The 18,288-nt window shown below is 26.3% G+C and overlaps 6 protein-coding genes across 6 annotated transcripts; 5 read left to right on the top strand and 1 right to left on the bottom strand.

Moving 5' to 3' along the window:
• The first annotated feature begins 694 nt into the window (after positions 1 to 694).
• LOC128965360 (ADP-ribosylation factor-like protein 4C) lies at positions 695 to 1,908 on the top strand. Its single transcript, XM_054312034.1, has 2 exons — positions 695 to 1,301; positions 1,360 to 1,908. Exons 1-2 carry the CDS (start codon positions 1,098 to 1,100, stop codon positions 1,759 to 1,761), a joined length of 606 nt encoding a protein of 201 aa, XP_054168009.1. The 5' UTR covers positions 695 to 1,097; the 3' UTR covers positions 1,762 to 1,908.
• A 1,690-nt stretch (positions 1,909 to 3,598) lies between these two features.
• Positions 3,599 to 5,767, top strand: LOC128965450 (tubulin alpha chain). Its single transcript, XM_054312151.1, has 3 exons — positions 3,599 to 3,787; positions 4,308 to 5,368; positions 5,434 to 5,767. The coding sequence occupies exons 2-3, from the start codon at positions 4,313 to 4,315 to the stop codon at positions 5,731 to 5,733; spliced, it is 1,356 nt and encodes a 451-aa protein (XP_054168126.1). The 5' UTR covers positions 3,599 to 3,787; positions 4,308 to 4,312; the 3' UTR covers positions 5,734 to 5,767.
• Positions 5,768 to 5,998: 231 nt separating this feature from the next.
• Positions 5,999 to 8,001, top strand: LOC128965627 (protein ecdysoneless homolog). The gene is made up of 2 exons (XM_054312361.1): positions 5,999 to 6,212; positions 6,271 to 8,001. Exons 1-2 carry the CDS (start codon positions 6,026 to 6,028, stop codon positions 7,923 to 7,925), a joined length of 1,842 nt encoding a protein of 613 aa, XP_054168336.1. The 5' UTR covers positions 5,999 to 6,025; the 3' UTR covers positions 7,926 to 8,001.
• Positions 7,984 to 8,823, bottom strand: LOC128965628 (peptidyl-tRNA hydrolase ICT1, mitochondrial-like). Its single transcript, XM_054312362.1, has 3 exons — positions 8,618 to 8,823; positions 8,363 to 8,545; positions 7,984 to 8,292 (listed from the first exon to the last, which is right to left on the bottom strand). The coding sequence occupies exons 1-3, from the start codon at positions 8,774 to 8,776 to the stop codon at positions 8,041 to 8,043; spliced, it is 594 nt and encodes a 197-aa protein (XP_054168337.1). The 5' UTR covers positions 8,777 to 8,823; the 3' UTR covers positions 7,984 to 8,040.
• Positions 8,824 to 10,200: 1,377 nt separating this feature from the next.
• On the top strand, positions 10,201 to 15,241 carry LOC128965604 (protein croquemort-like). The gene is made up of 8 exons (XM_054312325.1): positions 10,201 to 10,448; positions 11,960 to 12,104; positions 12,202 to 12,362; positions 13,791 to 14,347; positions 14,411 to 14,573; positions 14,644 to 14,775; positions 14,838 to 14,987; positions 15,063 to 15,241. The coding sequence occupies exons 1-8, from the start codon at positions 10,326 to 10,328 to the stop codon at positions 15,126 to 15,128; spliced, it is 1,497 nt and encodes a 498-aa protein (XP_054168300.1). The 5' UTR covers positions 10,201 to 10,325; the 3' UTR covers positions 15,129 to 15,241.
• A 1,085-nt stretch (positions 15,242 to 16,326) lies between these two features.
• On the top strand, positions 16,327 to 17,923 carry LOC128965347 (replication factor C subunit 5-like). Its single transcript, XM_054312021.1, has 8 exons — positions 16,327 to 16,475; positions 16,561 to 16,625; positions 16,694 to 16,830; positions 16,900 to 17,053; positions 17,110 to 17,481; positions 17,549 to 17,626; positions 17,705 to 17,759; positions 17,830 to 17,923. The coding sequence occupies exons 1-8, from the start codon at positions 16,429 to 16,431 to the stop codon at positions 17,921 to 17,923; spliced, it is 1,002 nt and encodes a 333-aa protein (XP_054167996.1). The 5' UTR covers positions 16,327 to 16,428.
• The last annotated feature ends 365 nt before the right edge of the window (positions 17,924 to 18,288 follow it).

An 18,288-nucleotide genomic window follows, 5' to 3' on the forward strand; every position in this document is an offset into this window, starting at 1 on the left:
AATAATTTTCGACAATAAAGATACAGAGTTTTCAGTTTACATGTGATTTGTAGAATATTTTAATAAAATTACATTTTTAAGAAAAATAACCATGCTAAATTTTAAAAATTTTGTAAAAATTTATCTCTATTATTGTTTTTAAGATAAAGAAAAATGATTAAATCTCATGACTTAAAGTATAAATGATTCACAAGAAATCAATTTATATTTTTTGTTATTTTTCTTATATATATTATATATATACTGTATATATATATTAATTTCCGTTTTCCTTAAATATTAAAATAAATTAAAAATATTAAAAATTATTTTCATAAATGGCAACTATTGGTCAATATTTAAAACTATTTTAACTTTATTATTATTATTATAAACTTTAAATGTATGTCTACTACAGTAGTGCTACACCTCTAACAGTGACCCCAACTGATCCCATGCCATAACTGATCGACATTTAAGGAGAACTACCTGTTCTTCGACAACAATAACAGCTATGAACTGAAAATGTGTTACAAATACTGTATTTAATATTATATTAAAACGTATGGCATATCTGTAGTCAAGTTTTTCAGTTAATGTTTGGTATGTATTATAAAGCAATAGAAATGTAATACAAGTTATGTTGACTTGTGTTAAGTGACGGCAACTTTGACTTCAAATATAATAAATAATAGAAAACTTTATTAAAATATTAAATACAAGTTATGTGTCGATTGAGTGACTGAACAGTGAGTGAAGTGTATTGTAATGAACCAAACATTGAGTGCATTAAAGGCATCGATGGCTGACTTAATGCGCAAAATCAGTGATTTGTGTCTCATTTGGCACTCATTTGTCAATTGATATCATTTTATCAGTAAATCTGTGGATATATTACTTGGTTTGCCATTAATTTTCTTAACAATCGTCACAACAATTGATCCATTGATTGATGTATTTAGTGATAACCAATTGAATGCCTTGTAGTGACCAAAAAAGTAGTCATCGCGAGTCACATGAATGGCCACCAAATGGTGCACTCATTTCATGTGATGTTTTTATAAACCATAGGATGTGTTGAAGTGATATCATTTAGTAACCAATAAAGTGATAATTAAATGATGGGTTCATCGTTTAGCAAACGATTACAATCGTTGATAGATTTGGTGACAAATTACAAGACATTACATATCGTTATGTTAGGTCTGGATTCGGCCGGAAAGACAACAGCTCTCTATAGACTAAAGTTTGACCAATACTTGAATACCGTTCCCACCATTGGATTCAACTGTGAAAAAGTTAAACTTAATGGCAAAGCAAAGGTATGTCCGCTCACTAGTCATTACATTGAAAGACGGCTAACGATTAGTGTATTTTAAGGGCAATTCTTTCCTCATTTGGGATATCGGAGGTCAGGACAAACTGCGACCACTTTGGCGGTCATACACGCGATGTACTGATGGCATCATTTTTGTTATCGATAGTGTTGATGAAGAAAGACTTGAAGAGGCAAAGATGGAACTGATGAGAACCGCCAAATCACCGGAAAACTCAAGAGTTCCTATACTTGTGTTGGCCAATAAACAAGACCTTCCCGGAGCTAAAGACGCCAATGAAATCGCTAGACTTCTGGGTCTGTCAGACCTCAATGGTAAACACTTATGGCACGTGCAGTCATCCTGTAGTGTCATCGGTGAGGGTCTCGATGAAGGACTAGACATATTGTATGACTTGATTACTGAACAAAAGAGATTAAATAAATTATCGAAAATTAAAAGATAATAACCATTACATTCACTGATTGTTTGTTCCAATAATAACTTATTACTGATTGATATATTGTATTAATTATTTGCAATTTTTATAATTATAAGACTAATGTTAATACCTTTTTATTTGTATAACATTTTAATAATTACTATAATAATTGAATGCAATTGAGAAGTTAATCTCAAATTTTATAGTTTGTTTCATAAAATTGCTTAAATCTGATTTTTGATCTCATCTGTATTATAATACCATAAAAATAATTGTTTTATGTAGACAATCAAACTATTGTACCATAAAATTTTAAATCATATTATATACAATATATTAATAAAATTGTTTTTTTAAATAAAAGTTAACTATATTGTAATATAAATAAACTTTTAATAAAGTGCTTATTAAACAAAATACAAAAAATGTAATTTTCATTAGTTTTGTAAAGTATATTACAATATAATTTTATATAAATAATAATTATTAAATTTTATGCAACACTTAAAGATTATACATTAATTTAGTGTATAATGTTATACATAATGTACTAAATTTATTAATTTATTTAAAGTATAACTACAGTCTATAGAGTTTTATGTATTTAGACTAAATTTTAGAGTTTGGATAAATAAGAAATTGTCATAAATTTCTATATTGATTGTAATCCTCATTTTTAATGTATGCCATTAATTATAGTTTAATTATTGTAATTGTAAGTGATTTTAGCAATATGTTAACGTCGATTTCGTTAATATTAATTACATTTTATTACATTACATTTGCTAAACAATGGTCAATATTCAAGTTTTTTAATAACTTTCCGGGAATTTGCAAAACATGGGAGTAATATTTAAATATATAGAATCCCATTGAAATATAATTTTATTTACTGTATGTAAGTTACGGTAATTTGAATACAACCTCAAAAGTTTGCATTCATTTGTCTATTAAATGATAGTATAGGGTATGGCATATATTCAATGAAATGTATTAAATAATTCAATACTTATCAAATGATCTATTGATTTATTGAATTATATAAATATAAATTATTTAATACATATTTTATTAAAACTAATACAACTTATTGTGTTTGAAATGATATTCGTGACAATAGTTGAAGATATGACCGAAATGCTAATATTGTACATCAATTAGATATTATCAAACAATTTATTATTATTTTTAATAATATTAATTTAAATTACATATTTGACAATCCAATTATTAAATTTTTAACCATTTATTAATTTATTTGATATACTGTATAATATAACATCCGGGTCATAGACATGTTATAAAATTATAATATTTGTATTGTTTTATTTTGTGTATTCAATTTGTATAATTTAATAAATATAAAATAAGATAAAATCATATCTGGTTTTTAATGCTAATAATTAAATGAAGTAAACATTAAACTTTTAAAAATGTGTTAAACCATATAATCTCGTATATAATGAGTGTGTATTTGATTTAACAACCAATTGAATGATTTGTTTGCGTGAAGTATAACATTGAATCCATTTTTGGTATGAATTTGATTCATAAAAATAAAAAATACCAAAAAATGATACAAAACTTGTTTCTTCAGTCAATTAATTAATGCCTTCTTTACTATTAATATATTAATATAGACTAAGATTTTCCACTAAATCTTCATTAATGGTCACAATTAGTAATAAATTAATAAAGATCTCAATAATTAATTCAATAAAAAATAATTGATTTGACAAATAAATCCAAAGTTCATAACAAAATTAAATTTTAAAAAATCAATAATTTTGTAAATTTTGTCAAATTTAGTAAAACATTGAAATCAATGGTTAATGAATAACAGTTATAATATAGGGCGTGGTTTATGTTAAAGTCGTTATATGATTGGTTGATACCAAACATATATAAGTAGTGTTTGGGTTAAAGCGCTTCCACTCATCACTGAATTGTTGGACTAATTGTTACGTTTTGTCAAACAATTTGTGAAAACTAATTGTCATTCAATTGATTCAATCAATTAATATATAAATACTCAACATTTGATCCAAAGGTATGTCTCTTAAGTTATTATTGTTTTTTAGCTAATTTTTGTATCAAAAATCATTGAAAATACTTTTATAACTCATGTATCAAAAAGTAGGAATTTTTGCAAACTTTTTGCTAAAATATTTGATTTAATAGTTATATTATATATTAATTGAGTTTTATTTGATTTAAATTTAACTATTGATGTGATATGATGTCCAAGAAATGACATTTGTTATGACATATTGTAATATATTATATAAATCATAGATTATCTCTAAATATCCAAATATGGTATTAAAGTATAGTATGATATCACAGATGCGTTCATTGACTTTGAAACCGGTTTTAAATAACTTCTTGATGTCTGATATTTTTAGAGATCAGACATGTATTGAATGCATTGATTGATACCATAAGACATTAAATTCAAGTTCAGAAATGTTTTTTCTTTTAAAACAACTATGAAATTAATATATTATATATTATATTGAAATGAATGTTATATTAAATTTAGTAAATCTTTACTCCGATTGCCTTATTAGACAAAATGCGTGAATGTATATCAATACATGTGGGACAGGCAGGCGTTCAAATTGGTAACGCCTGTTGGGAACTGTATTGTCTCGAACATGGCATTCAACCCGACGGCCAAATGCCAAGTGACAAGACTATTGGCGGCGGCGATGACTCATTTAACACGTTTTTCTCGGAGACGGGCGCTGGTAAGCACGTGCCACGAGCTGTTTATGTCGATCTTGAACCCACTGTTGTGGATGAGGTTCGCACCGGTACCTATCGTCAACTATTCCATCCCGAACAACTCATTACTGGTAAAGAGGATGCGGCCAACAACTATGCTCGCGGTCACTACACGATTGGCAAAGAGATTGTGGACTTAGTCTTAGATCGGGTCCGAAAACTGGCCGATAATTGCACTGGACTTCAAGGCTTTTTAATTTTCCATAGTTTTGGTGGCGGAACCGGTTCTGGATTTACATCACTATTAATGGAGCGTTTGTCCGTCGATTACGGAAAAAAGTCAAAACTTGAGTTTGCAATATATCCGGCACCTCAGGTATCGACTGCAGTGGTTGAGCCATACAACAGCATTTTGACGACACATACCACTCTAGAGCACAGTGACTGTGCTTTTATGGTCGACAATGAGGCTATTTATGACATTTGTCGCCGTAATCTCGATATTGAACGCCCGACTTATACTAACTTGAATCGTCTTATCGGTCAAATTGTGTCCAGTATTACAGCTTCTCTTCGTTTTGATGGAGCACTTAATGTCGATTTGACTGAATTTCAGACTAATTTAGTCCCGTATCCACGCATTCACTTTCCTCTTGTAACTTATGCACCGGTGATTTCTTCTGAAAAGGCATATCACGAACAGCTGACTGTTTCCGAGATTACCAATGCTTGCTTCGAACCGGCCAATCAAATGGTCAAATGTGATCCAAGACATGGCAAATACATGGCGTGTTGTCTTCTATATAGAGGTGATGTCGTGCCAAAAGATGTGAACGCAGCTATTGCTGCCATTAAAACCAAACGTAGCATTCAGTTTGTCGATTGGTGTCCGACTGGTTTCAAAGTATGTCTTAAATTATATGTAATGAAATAAATACTATAATATAATGCTATGAATTGGTTGTTTAGGTTGGCATCAATTATCAGCCGCCAACTGTAGTACCCGGCGGTGATTTGGCCAAAGTTCAGCGCGCAGTGTGTATGTTGTCCAACACGACTGCCATAGCCGAGGCCTGGGCTCGACTCGACCACAAGTTTGATCTGATGTATGCCAAACGTGCTTTTGTTCACTGGTATGTTGGAGAGGGTATGGAAGAGGGAGAGTTCTCTGAGGCCCGCGAAGACTTGGCTGCACTCGAGAAAGACTACGAAGAAGTTGGACTCGACTCTACCGAAACCGGTGACGACGAGACCGGAGAAGAATTTTAAATGTTTGCCTCAACTTTTATATAAGGATTTTATAGTTTTTATAACTCAATACAAATCAATAAAAAACTTTATGAAAAAAATTAGTTTTACTTTGAATTGAATAAAAAACTTTTGATAATTTGTGTCAATTATGACATCATTTATGTCAAGTTTAAGGTGTGTATAGTTTTGCAATGCTTTTGGCATTTAAATTGTTGATTGAATTTCATTGACTTATTGACTGTTTGTTTGTTTTGTTATTTAACTAAAAGTTATGTAAAAATAATTGAATTCATATATTATTAACAAATAAATGGCTTTTAATAAAGATTTGAATGAAAACAGTGTTTTGTATCGATTGTATCCATTGTTAAGTGAAATCAATGGATCACTTAATGATTATATTTGCAAATGTTATACATATTTAGCAAAATATATATCGACTCACATCTGGCAGAACCAGTCGTTTCAGTTGTCGATTATCACCGATTCAATCGATGGTAATGTCTTTCCAATCAATTTATTTGACTATTACTTTACGATGTATTGTCTTATTAGGTGATAATCACTTGCAGGGAATCACAAATTTTGGTGACAATATAGACGACGAATGGCTGATTGTATATCTGTTGTATCGTTTGTCGCGATTGGATCCAAATTTGGTGATCAAAGTTGAGGACAGTGACGGCGAGTTTTTGTTGATAGAAGCGGCCAATGATTTGCCGAAATGGTGCGAACCATCCAATTGTCTCAACAGAGTCTTTATTTATCGACAATCAGTTCATATAATTCCCATTAATTGCAAATCATTTGCGAACAGAATTCCGTCGATTAAAGACTCGATTGAATATATTCGTCGAAATCCCGACAAAACTCGAGCTCAAGAAGCAATTCAAAGGAATATTTTGCGAAGAATTGAATGCTTTCCCAAACGTATTAAAGAATATCAACATAAAAGTCATTGTTTTGTTCCCATAGGAGTGGCAGCTCTTCTTAAACATAATCCGGGTCTTATATCATGGGCTGTCAATGCCTTTTATAACCGAACTCCCGATGATCACAAAGTATGTCAGGCCATGAAATACTTTCCACCCGAAAATCGTGTTATGTGTTGCGTAACATTTACGCGATGTCTTTACGGCCAACTTATGTCTCAATCTTATACACCGGATGTAAGAGTCGGTTGGAATTTACCTCAGAATAATTCAAGAGATTTTAAATCTCATGATTTGGGAGTGAAAATTGCTTCCGGTTTTGAAATATTGATTTCAAGTTCAAAATTTTCATTTGATGGAAATGATGATCAATTAGACTTTAAGACAGATAGTCGATGGCTTGCATTTAATAAAAGTTTAGTTAAAAATGGATATTTTGGTAATGAGCGAAACGGATCCAAGAACTACAATGAACTGTTGAAAAGATCGCAAATCTATTTTCAAGAATTTATTTACAATAATCAAAATATCGATGAATTAGATTGTTTTGAAACAAAAGGAGAAAAAATTTACAAACTTTTGCAAACCTTAGAAATAGATGAAAAAATTTTTGGAAAAGAGTCACAAAATCTTGAAAAAGAAGACAGCGATGAATGGCTTAATATAGATTGCGATGAATTGGATGCTCTTTTGGCAGAAAAATTTTGCTCAACCAATAAGTCAAACAATTGCTCAGAGATTTCAACACAAATTCCTTCAACACTTCAGGCATTTGTCTCAAATCAGAAGTCGGGTCTCAAAGGAGCTGAAGCGCCAAAATCATTGAAAACGTCTAAAATAGACTTCAATGAAGACACGTTTAATGACGCTTTAAGTACTGTTTTGTCATTAAAAATACCACAATTGGAGACCGACTCGTCTTCAGGAATGAGTGATTATAGTGAAGGAGAAGATTCTATTGATAGCGAAGACGATTGCTATGAAAACGACTTTTCAAAGCCTGAGCTCAATGGAGCTAAAGAAAAGTTAAAAGAAATGAAAGACTATATGAAAGCTATGGATCAACAATTGGCGGGAACTTCTGTTGGACGAAGTTTTGAACGAAGAAGTAATGACCAAAACAGTGATGAATATAAAAGAGTTGACATCGATTTGAATGCTTTGACTAATATATTAGAGTCGTATAGCGCTGAGTGTGGTGTTCCCGGACCCGCCACTGCTCTGTTCTCAACAATGGGCGTCAGATTACCTGATAATAAAGACACGGATCAATTGTGATGACAAATCTATGCCTTAATTTTTTTTATTATCGTTATTATTAATTTTTATGACACAATTGCCATATTTTTCTATTTTACAATTTTAATAAAAACCTATTAATTAATGATATGATTTAATATAATGATTGTCGATCTGATTTCATTAACGATCGTTTCTTTTTGTCCTCCAATCTTCTGATGGCAGCCTTCTCTCTGTTTTCTCGGATTTTCTCTAACGTCTCGATCGACGGCTGTTTGATAGGTTTGGACGCTTCGGTAATATAACAGCGGATTTTGTCTAAACAATCGGCTAAATTCATGAGCTGTGCTCTTGTCTTATCTGATCTAATGATCCAAAAGCCGTCTTTGTTTATATTGTTTTTATGCTAAAGTATTGAGTAAAACAAATATAAATAATATAAATAATATAAATATCACTTCATTTCAAATATCAACCAATTGTTTGAGTTTCTCTTTGGTCTCATTTGGTATCCAATTGGCTGAAGACAATTGAAACTGAACCGTCACTTTAGTGTTGGTTTTATTCACGTGTTGACCGCCCGGTCCACTGCTTCGACAGTAAGAAATCTGTAACTCCTTTATAGGTATGTGTCCACTGAAGACATTGTCTGTTTCTGACTATAAGTGATGATAAATATCATTAAATCAAACCATTGTTCAAATAATATTCTTCACAAATCTTTATCAAACCTTTGCATTGGTTTTGATGTCCGAAGAGATCTGTGATTTGGGATACAAGTTATCCAAACTTTGCTGACTCTTAAAGACCGGCAAATTATCAAATGAACTCATATATCGATATAATTGTCTATTAATTAATGAAAAAGTATTTGATTTTAAACAAAACATTGTTTAATATTTTAAAAATATTTTACTAAATGTAAACACAATTTATATTTTAATTTATAAACACATATAACATGTGATTTCATATTCAAAACAATTACGTCTATTATATAAACCTTTACTGTATTTATATGTAATACAGACTGTTATTATATAGATTTATATAAAATACAGTAATATTAATATTAAATTAATATTATTATTATTACCAATAAAATAGCTTTCAATTTGCTATCAAAAGTTTGTAAACTTTTTACTATTAATACAATAAAATTTATTGTACAGTAAATACAGTATATTAATATAATTTACAAATAAATTGATAAATAAATTAGTTTTTTTTTTTTTTTTAATTATTATATTATATTTTATTGAATTGGTTTTGGGTTTGATTGTGTGATTAGTTGATTGTACAGTATATCAAATATTGAGTCAAGTTTTTGTTAAAATTAATTAATCAAATACTTTAATACAAATAATTACATAAACAATAGAGATATCATTTGGTCCTATAAAATATGTTATTAATTATTGTTAATCAAAGTTTGTCGTATTGTGTTTAATAGTCAAAACTTTACTCTAACCTAACCTTAACCTCCAATTCCTAAACTTAGACACAATTTTATTAAATCTATTTTTTAAAATGTCAACTAAACTGTTACTACCGAAACATATATCAAAAACAACTAAAACTATATATTTATATTATATTATAAATTTTATAATAACAAAAAAGTTTTATATTAGTAGTATAACATTTATTTTTGTTTATTATACAAAAATGACCAAATCTACATTAAATTTATGTTATATTAATATATCACATATTATTTTGCATTGTTTTCCATATATTTACTTATAATTTTAAACAAAAATATTTATACTTTATATACACTAATTAATGTATATTTAATAGTTAATTATATAAAATACTGTATCTAACATAAACTGATACTAAATAAATATAAGAACTTGTAATAGAAAATAGTTTTTTAATATTATTGATATTATATTTACAATACAATGTAATACAGTATATGTTATTTAAATAAAGAGATTGAAAAATCATTGAATACTATGTGACGTAAGGAGTCATTGAAACTGATTGGATGTTTAAACACAACACAAAGTGTTTGTCAGTTTAAAGTACAGTACAATCAATGCATACAATAACATGACTACAGCTGTTGTTCACTGCATAAGTCAAAGTTATCGCATAAAACAAACTTTTAGTTTTAGATATACAGTATATTAAGCAATCATTTATAAAAGGCAATCATTTTTATATATAATTTGCTAATTTGACAATAAGTTATTAAATGATATTTAGTCTCTTAAACAATTCATAACTAAATAAGTTAGTAATACTTATGTAAATGATGTAAAAATATTAAAAATTGTGTTTTACTTAATTTTATGCTTTTATGTTATACTGTTATATAAGTTTGCAAACAAATATTTATTTAAAATATATCATTAATAAAACCATTTGAATGCATTCATAATGTTATGATTAAGTGATATAAACGGCATTATATTTTTGTTAATAACAATGTATTGGTGTTCAGTCACCACAAAGATTGCATTTTTGGTGACAATTGGTCTCATATTGTCATTGACTGGACTCATGTCTTATCTGTTTTTGCCATATATTGTTGAATATAATGTCAAACAAGTAAGTCCTATCAAACTGTATGACCCTTGCCTTATATGTCGTTCCCTTTATTCATATATTAATATATTATAATTTTTCTTATTTTAACCCAAATTTTTCATTTCATATATTATATAATAAATATTAATAATAAATACACGTGTTTTATATTTTGGTTTTTTAAAGATATAATATATGTTATTGACTTTAAATACCTCTAAAAATAGTTTGCAATTCAAAATAAAATGAAACAATTTTATGGTTCACTCACTCAGTATATCATATGTTTTGGTTATATTGTACTCTATATGACATCAAAAGCTCAATGTTTTGGCAAAGTTTATAACACTTAGGCTATAGAAAGGGGTTTATTGGGTGGGGTTTAGACTAAATGTTGGCCCATATACTAAACTATAGTCAAATTTATAATTTTTAAGTTTTTCAATATACAGTACTGTAGTTAAGATTTAATTTAAACAAATTTTAAATATTTATATAAATTAATATATTAAAAGTTTTAATTTAATATTTGTATAAACAAGTGATTTCCTTATATTGTTTATTATTAAAATATGATTTTCAATTTTGATTAATTAGTGTGTGATTAAATGCATTTAAGTTTAAATTATGATTGATTTAATTTAAATAGTTAAACTTATTGTCAAATTATATTAACACTATTATATAATTTATAATTATTATATTTGATTAGTCATAACAAAGTATAAAATTTTATTAATATTAAATTTACATACTGTACACGGCTTATGAGCTATCGAAAACTCGGGCCCTTTTTATGTATATTACATATGTTTTTTGTGTAACTATATCTCTATTAAATAATTATATAATTACATAAATGATGTCGCATTTTTTTAAACAACACATGACAATATGGTATCTTTTATTATTACCAAATGTAGCACAAAAAACATAAGTAACATAAATAAAAAAGTACCGAGTTTGTTCTGAAAATGTTTAGTGTATGTCATACTATACTAAACTATTTATTATGTAAAATACTGTATAATATTATTTTATGTTATAAATTCTCATAAAAATTTATATTTTACATAACTTATAGTCCAATGAAACTATTTTTTTAACTTGATTTTATCATTTCATTAAATAAACAATAAGTTGATTTCAGATAACTGTATCAATTTAAATGGATAAGTCATTCAATCAATTATTTATATACTAATTCAATACTAATGAATCATATAATAAATAATAAGTTAGCTTTTATTACTTTAAATTAGTCATTATTAGAATATTTCAAATGTTAATAATAGACATTTAAATGGATAATTGGTAATAAAAAATACAATTTTTCAAGTTTTCAAATGTATTGGTTGACACTTAATGATTATAATAGTTATCGATTTAATGATATATTAATGCAATAAATATATATCTTTTTTAAATATTTGTTGTTATCCCATAATAAATTAAGCTGTTTATGTTTATATTGAGGATATTTTTGATTGTATATAATTGAAAATAATAATTATTTTATTGAAATGATTTAGCAATTGGTTTTGTCGCCGACTTCAATGACATTTGATGGATGGCAAAGACCATCGATTGCTATTTATACAAAATTTTATATTTTTAATGTTACAAATTCAGATGCATTTCTCAATAAACAACAAAAACCAATTTTACAAGAATTAGGTATAATTTCATTTTTAAATTTTTAATTTTTTATATTATTTATTATATATAAATTAAAATTGGTTATATATATTATTTTTATTTAATATATATTGAGGTCCCTATACTTTCCGAGAAACTCATGAAAAAGTAAATATAAGTTGGGATCACATGAATGGAACCGTTTCTTACAAAACAATCCGTCGGTGGCATTATGTCGCTGAAGAAACTAATGGCAGTCTAGACGATGAAGTGGTTCATCTGAATGTACCAATGATTGTTAGTAAAATATTTTTATTTAAAAATATTAAAATATAGTTCACATACAAACAGTATTTGCAATGAATGAAATTTCAAGGATTAAAAAAATTCTGAATATTTGTGACCTTATATGAGAAGCTTATCTTTTAAGGTTCAATAGATAATAAATTTTTTTAATTAATAATTTTTTTAAATATAAAAAGACTTTATTCAAACTAAATATAAGATAAATATAATTAATTGGCTAAATATCAATAATTTAGAAGATTTTTTAATAAGTAGTCTAATTATACCGATTAATTTGTCAATGTTATCAAAATATAATATATTGGTATAGGAAATAAAATTATATGCAAATTATTGTATTGTCTGAATATATCATAAATTAGAAAATTTTTTGTGACTATTGGTGACTCCAGAAAATAGGATTATATTAAAAATTAATATATTTTTATCTATTTATTATTTTTATTATTTATATTAAATTATATTATTATTATTATTAAAATTATTGTTTCTTGAAAGAAAAATAAGGGCAAAATAACTTTATTTAGAAAAATCTAAGAAATTCATAAAAAATAATTATTTTAATTTTATATTAATTAATTAATTGAAAATATCAATATTAAGAATTTATAAGCATTATAATAAAAATTATTAATTATTATAACTTTATAGTATTGTTAACTTATTAAGTATTGTTATATTTTTGAATCATCTAATTAATTTAACAAATCTAGCTATCTTATTTTTTAAATCTAGATAGAATTATAAAAATTATTAATGTATTTAAAAAATTATATATGATATATCAATATCTAAAAAGTACTATAATTTTAATTTAAAATATAAGCATTTTAAAGTCCTATTTATTTTATTATTAGTAAAACATATTTATTAATTAATGATTTCCTTAAAATTTTATCTAAAATATATAATTTCTCATAAAATGTATATAATATTATTTGCATTAATGAGACCTTCACTAAATCTTGTGATGTTTTACCAATAAAACAATTATTCAAAACTTGTATTTCATTGAAAACATTTATACATTATTATAATACAGTATAATACAAGTGAAATACTGTATTTATTTGAGTCCTTGTATTTTCAGCTTATTTTAATGAATTTCAATATTACTTTTTTGCGAAATTTGTATACTATAGTAATTTTTAAATTTATTAAAACATTGATTAGAATTTATAAAAATAATATTTAGATTAATATATGCAGTTTTAAAAAATTATAATGTAGTTAAATGTATTTTAATAATATTAATAAAAGATTCTTTAAGTTTTATCAAAGATTATGGAAATTAAATTTTTAAAATATTTAATTATTGTAAATAAAAATATAATTTTTTAATGATTTAAATATATAGATTGTTATGTAAAACTGTATTATAATTATATTATATATTAAATTAATAAAATATGATTATAGAGTGCAGCCAATAAAGTAAGCAAATCTGTGGACCAAAGTTTTATATCGGAGGCATTAAATGTTATAATAGAAGAATCTCAGAGTTTGATATTTAAGAGGAATACTGTCAGACAATTGCTGTTTGACGGATACGAAGAGGTTCTGCTGGAAGCGGCCAAAGATTTTTTCCCGGAGACACCGTTTACTCGGTTTGGTTGGTATTATATGCGAAATAATACGTCGACCGATGGAATATATCGTATATTTACCGGAGAAAAGGGTATTAATAGGTTAGGACTTATGGATAGTTGGAATAATCACAAGATTAACAATAAATGGTTTGGAAGTCAATGTGAAAAAATTGAAGGCATTTCTGGTGGAGATTTTCAGCCGCCATATAGACTGCACCCGAAACCTAAAAATATTGATTTTTTTGCTGGAGATATGTGTCGACCCATAACTTTAGACTTTACTGAAGAAGTTGATTATAATAACATTAAATGCGACCGATATATGGCTACATCGGCTTTGTTTAATTATAACTTACCTGAAAATCAATGTTATTGTCATACATCCAGGTTTTATTGATTTGGTCATAATATGTAATTTTATAATTTCAAACTTATATTTTATTTTGTTAGTTGTCCAGCAAATGGTGTTTTAAATGTATCAGTTTGTACACAAGGATCTCCTACTGCCATATCATATCCACATTTTTTATACGCCGATAATATTTATTTACAATCAATCGATGGATTGTCACCTAATTTATCGTCACACGGGTTTAATATGGATTATGAAAATGTAATAAATTTTTTGTTTGTTATTAATATAAAAATATTTAATGATAATTATATAACGTTAATGAATGCAGACATTGGGAATACCACTCAATATAGCGATTAGACTACAAATAAATACAGTGATTGAACGTAACGATCAAATGGATTTCGCTAAAAACTTTTCAAATAATCCCTTATATTTTCCACAATTTTGGTTCAGTACTGTAAGTAATGTATAAATTATAAAAATTTTTAATAAAATATGATTTTTATTAAATTTATTCAGACCGCTCAAGTCAATGATGAAATGGTTGAACAATTAAACTTTTTGGTCAATTTAGTACCTCATTATATAAACATAATCTCAATTTTATTATTAATAACCGGCTTTTTAACTCTTACTATATCTGCTGTGTTTACATACAGAAGCAAAAGAGTATGTGTTTTATATATTTCTCCGAAAAAACAAAATCAATATTAATAATCAATAAATTAATTAATTAATTGACAGAATCTTCATATAAGTCAAAGACAGAAATACAAAGCCGTTGAAATGATATCGACTTCGAGTAAATAAATATTGAAATTATTATGAAAATAGTCTCTCACCTGACAAGTGTACATATCTATGACATAATTATATATTATTAATTATATTACTAAAACAATATTTATATTTAAATAGCTATATTTACCAATTTTATTAATTTACTATAAATGCTCAGTTTATTAAAAGTGCCAAAACTTTTATATATTTTATAAATATATTAAATAATTTTATATTTTAGATATTCTAATATGAAAATAATAAAACAAATATAATGATTTGTAATTGAATTCTCATTTATTATACAATAAATTACAATATACAGTATAAATGTATTATATGTTATTATGTTATTAAATGCAATGCATTATTACCTAAATTATTACAAGATAATTTAGATAATTTAACTATAATGTAACTATAATGTTTTTTTTATATATTTAAAGTAGAATCTATTTAAATATTTGTAAATTAATGTGAATTTAATGAATCACATATTTGCAAAATAGGTGGACTTATTTTTAAAAAATAGCTTCTCTATAAAATTAGATTTCATAATAACATTTCTTATTGCAAATTTGGATTTTTAATTACAAATACATTCAAGTTATGTTAATATCGGTAAAATGGGATCAGAAAAATATGGTATTTTAGAATTTAAAGAGATTATCTAATTTTGTAAAATCTAAATTATATACTAAATTAATTTAATAAAAGATGTTGTATTAATATAAGTGTTATATAGCTTTATTAATTATAATAAATAACTTTCAAATAATAATACAACCTTGATGGTTTTAAAAATTAAGATTTTAACATTTTATAAAAATAAAAACAACAACAACAAAGGGCATCATTTTTCTATTTATTTAAATTAATTTTATAATTTAAATAAAACATTTCATCATCTATTTACTGTATAATTATTGCTTAATATCCCAAAAAACATTAGTAAAGTATTTTATAATTTGCTAATTTAAATACAGGTAGTTTTTTTGGGATATTAAGCAAAAATTATACAGTGTTTGCTACTAAATTTATAATCATTTATTAAATTTAAATAATATTCAATATTTATTAAAACAAATATTACTAACTAATTAAAATTATTAATTAAAAAATATAATTATATATAAATTAATATAAAATTATAATTAATTGATTGAATCAATGAATGAACACTCGATTGACATTCAAATGAAGCGCTTTTCAAATGTTTGTCAAATTTTTGAGCGGTTTTTCAAACAAACACACAATCAGTGAATGCATTGTCTGAATGTTGTGTTGTCTTCACTGAATCAATAGTTTGTCCACTGATTTGATGCAATAAATGCCAGAAAAGGATCAAACAATGTCTGACAACTCAAACATTTATTGGTAATAATTTTAGTATTGATTTGTTATTTCAGTTATAATAACAATTTAATTGAAATATTATATTAATAAATATATATATATATAGGGTTGAGAAGTACCGACCGAAACAATTGGATCAATTGATTTCACACCAAAATATTATCAACACATGTAATGTTAACCATTTCTTAAGGATTATCATCTATTAATAGTTTGAATGTTTAAATTGTCACTTTTAGTGAGCAAATTCATAGCCGAGAACCGTTTGCCACATCTATTACTCTATGGCCCGCCGGGCACTGGCAAGACATCGACAATCCTGGCCTGTGCTCAACAACTGTATTCACCGCAACAAATGGCATCTATGGTTCTTGAGGTTTGTTAGAAACAATAGTTTAATGCGATTCCTATTATAATCTAATTGATTGGTCATAATATGGATCAGTTGAACGCATCTGACGAGAGGGGCATTGATGTGGTTCGGGGACCGATACTTAACTTTGCGTCGACTAAAGCTGTCTTCAAAAGTGGTTTCAAACTCATTATTTTGGATGAATGCGATGCCATGACTAACGACGCACAGAATGCTCTCAGAAGAAGTTTGTTTACTTATTATTGTCTATTAATTGTTGACATAATTTCATTGTTATTAAAGTAATGGAGAAGTTTTCAGTGAACGTCCGGTTTTGTTTGATATGTAACTACTTGTCCAAAATAATACCAGCCCTACAGTCCCGGTGCACTCGATTCAGATTTGCGCCGTTAAGTACCTCACAAATCATTCCTCGAGTTAAATATATTGTAAATGAGGAACAAATTAAAGCTACTGATGATGGTATCAAAGCTCTTATAGACCTATCGGATGGCGATATGAGAAAAGTGTTAAATATATTGCAGAGTACTTCCGCTGCTTTTGATGAGATCAATGAACACAATGTTTATCTTTGTTGTGGACATCCATTGAAAGAAGATATCGAAAACATTCTTAATTTAATTCTTAATAAGAAGTTTAGCTCAATTTATGAAAGTATGTTAATGTCTATCAATTGTAAAGAAATATTTAATAATTTTTATATATTTGTTTTATTTCAAAGGTATTATGGAAATGAAAAGAGAGAAAGGGTTAGCACTTCAAGACATAATTACTGATTTGCATCCCTATGTTAATAGAAGTATATATTATATATACATTTTTGCCATATATTCAATAATTATCATATATTTATTGTAATTCATTCACTTATTTTTAGTTGATTTTCCAACTTATCTTAAAATTGAAATCTTAGAGAAAATGGCAAATATTGAGTAAGTCTATTGAGTATTGAATATATTTTTGTTGATTGATTTATCAAATTTTATTTTAAATAATTTTTAGATATCAACTATCTTCGGGTTCATCCGAACGCTTACAATTAGCCGCACTTATCGGCGCTTTTCAGACCGCCAGAGATATTTCGCAAAAGTCTTAATTATAATATTAAAAAAAACTGTTTTATAAACAATATTATAAAATATATGCAAATGTTAACAAATTATGCATTTCACTAATATCTGAAATGTTTCTCATATGATATGAGTTTGTAATTACGGTAATAAATTTGTATTTAAAAAAAAGTTAAAAAACTAAAAAGTTATTTTTAACTTTAAATAACTTTTTTAAGATTAATACTTAGTAAACATTTTGTTAATTTTTTTGTTGTTCTAATTATTATCAAAAATGATCAATAAATTAATAGAATTATCATTTTAGCATTCGATAGAAGAAAAACTAATTAATTACTGATTATGATTTCTACCGATATTTAGTATTTGAATGTTATTTAATAAATATAAT

The sequence above is a fragment of the Oppia nitens genome, unplaced genomic scaffold (genome assembly GCF_028296485.1).
Source record: "Oppia nitens isolate AA-2021 unplaced genomic scaffold, nextdenovo-longstitch-racon4-pilon3 scaffold17_pilon_pilon_pilon, whole genome shotgun sequence".
NCBI lineage: Eukaryota > Metazoa > Arthropoda > Arachnida > Sarcoptiformes > Oppiidae > Oppia > Oppia nitens.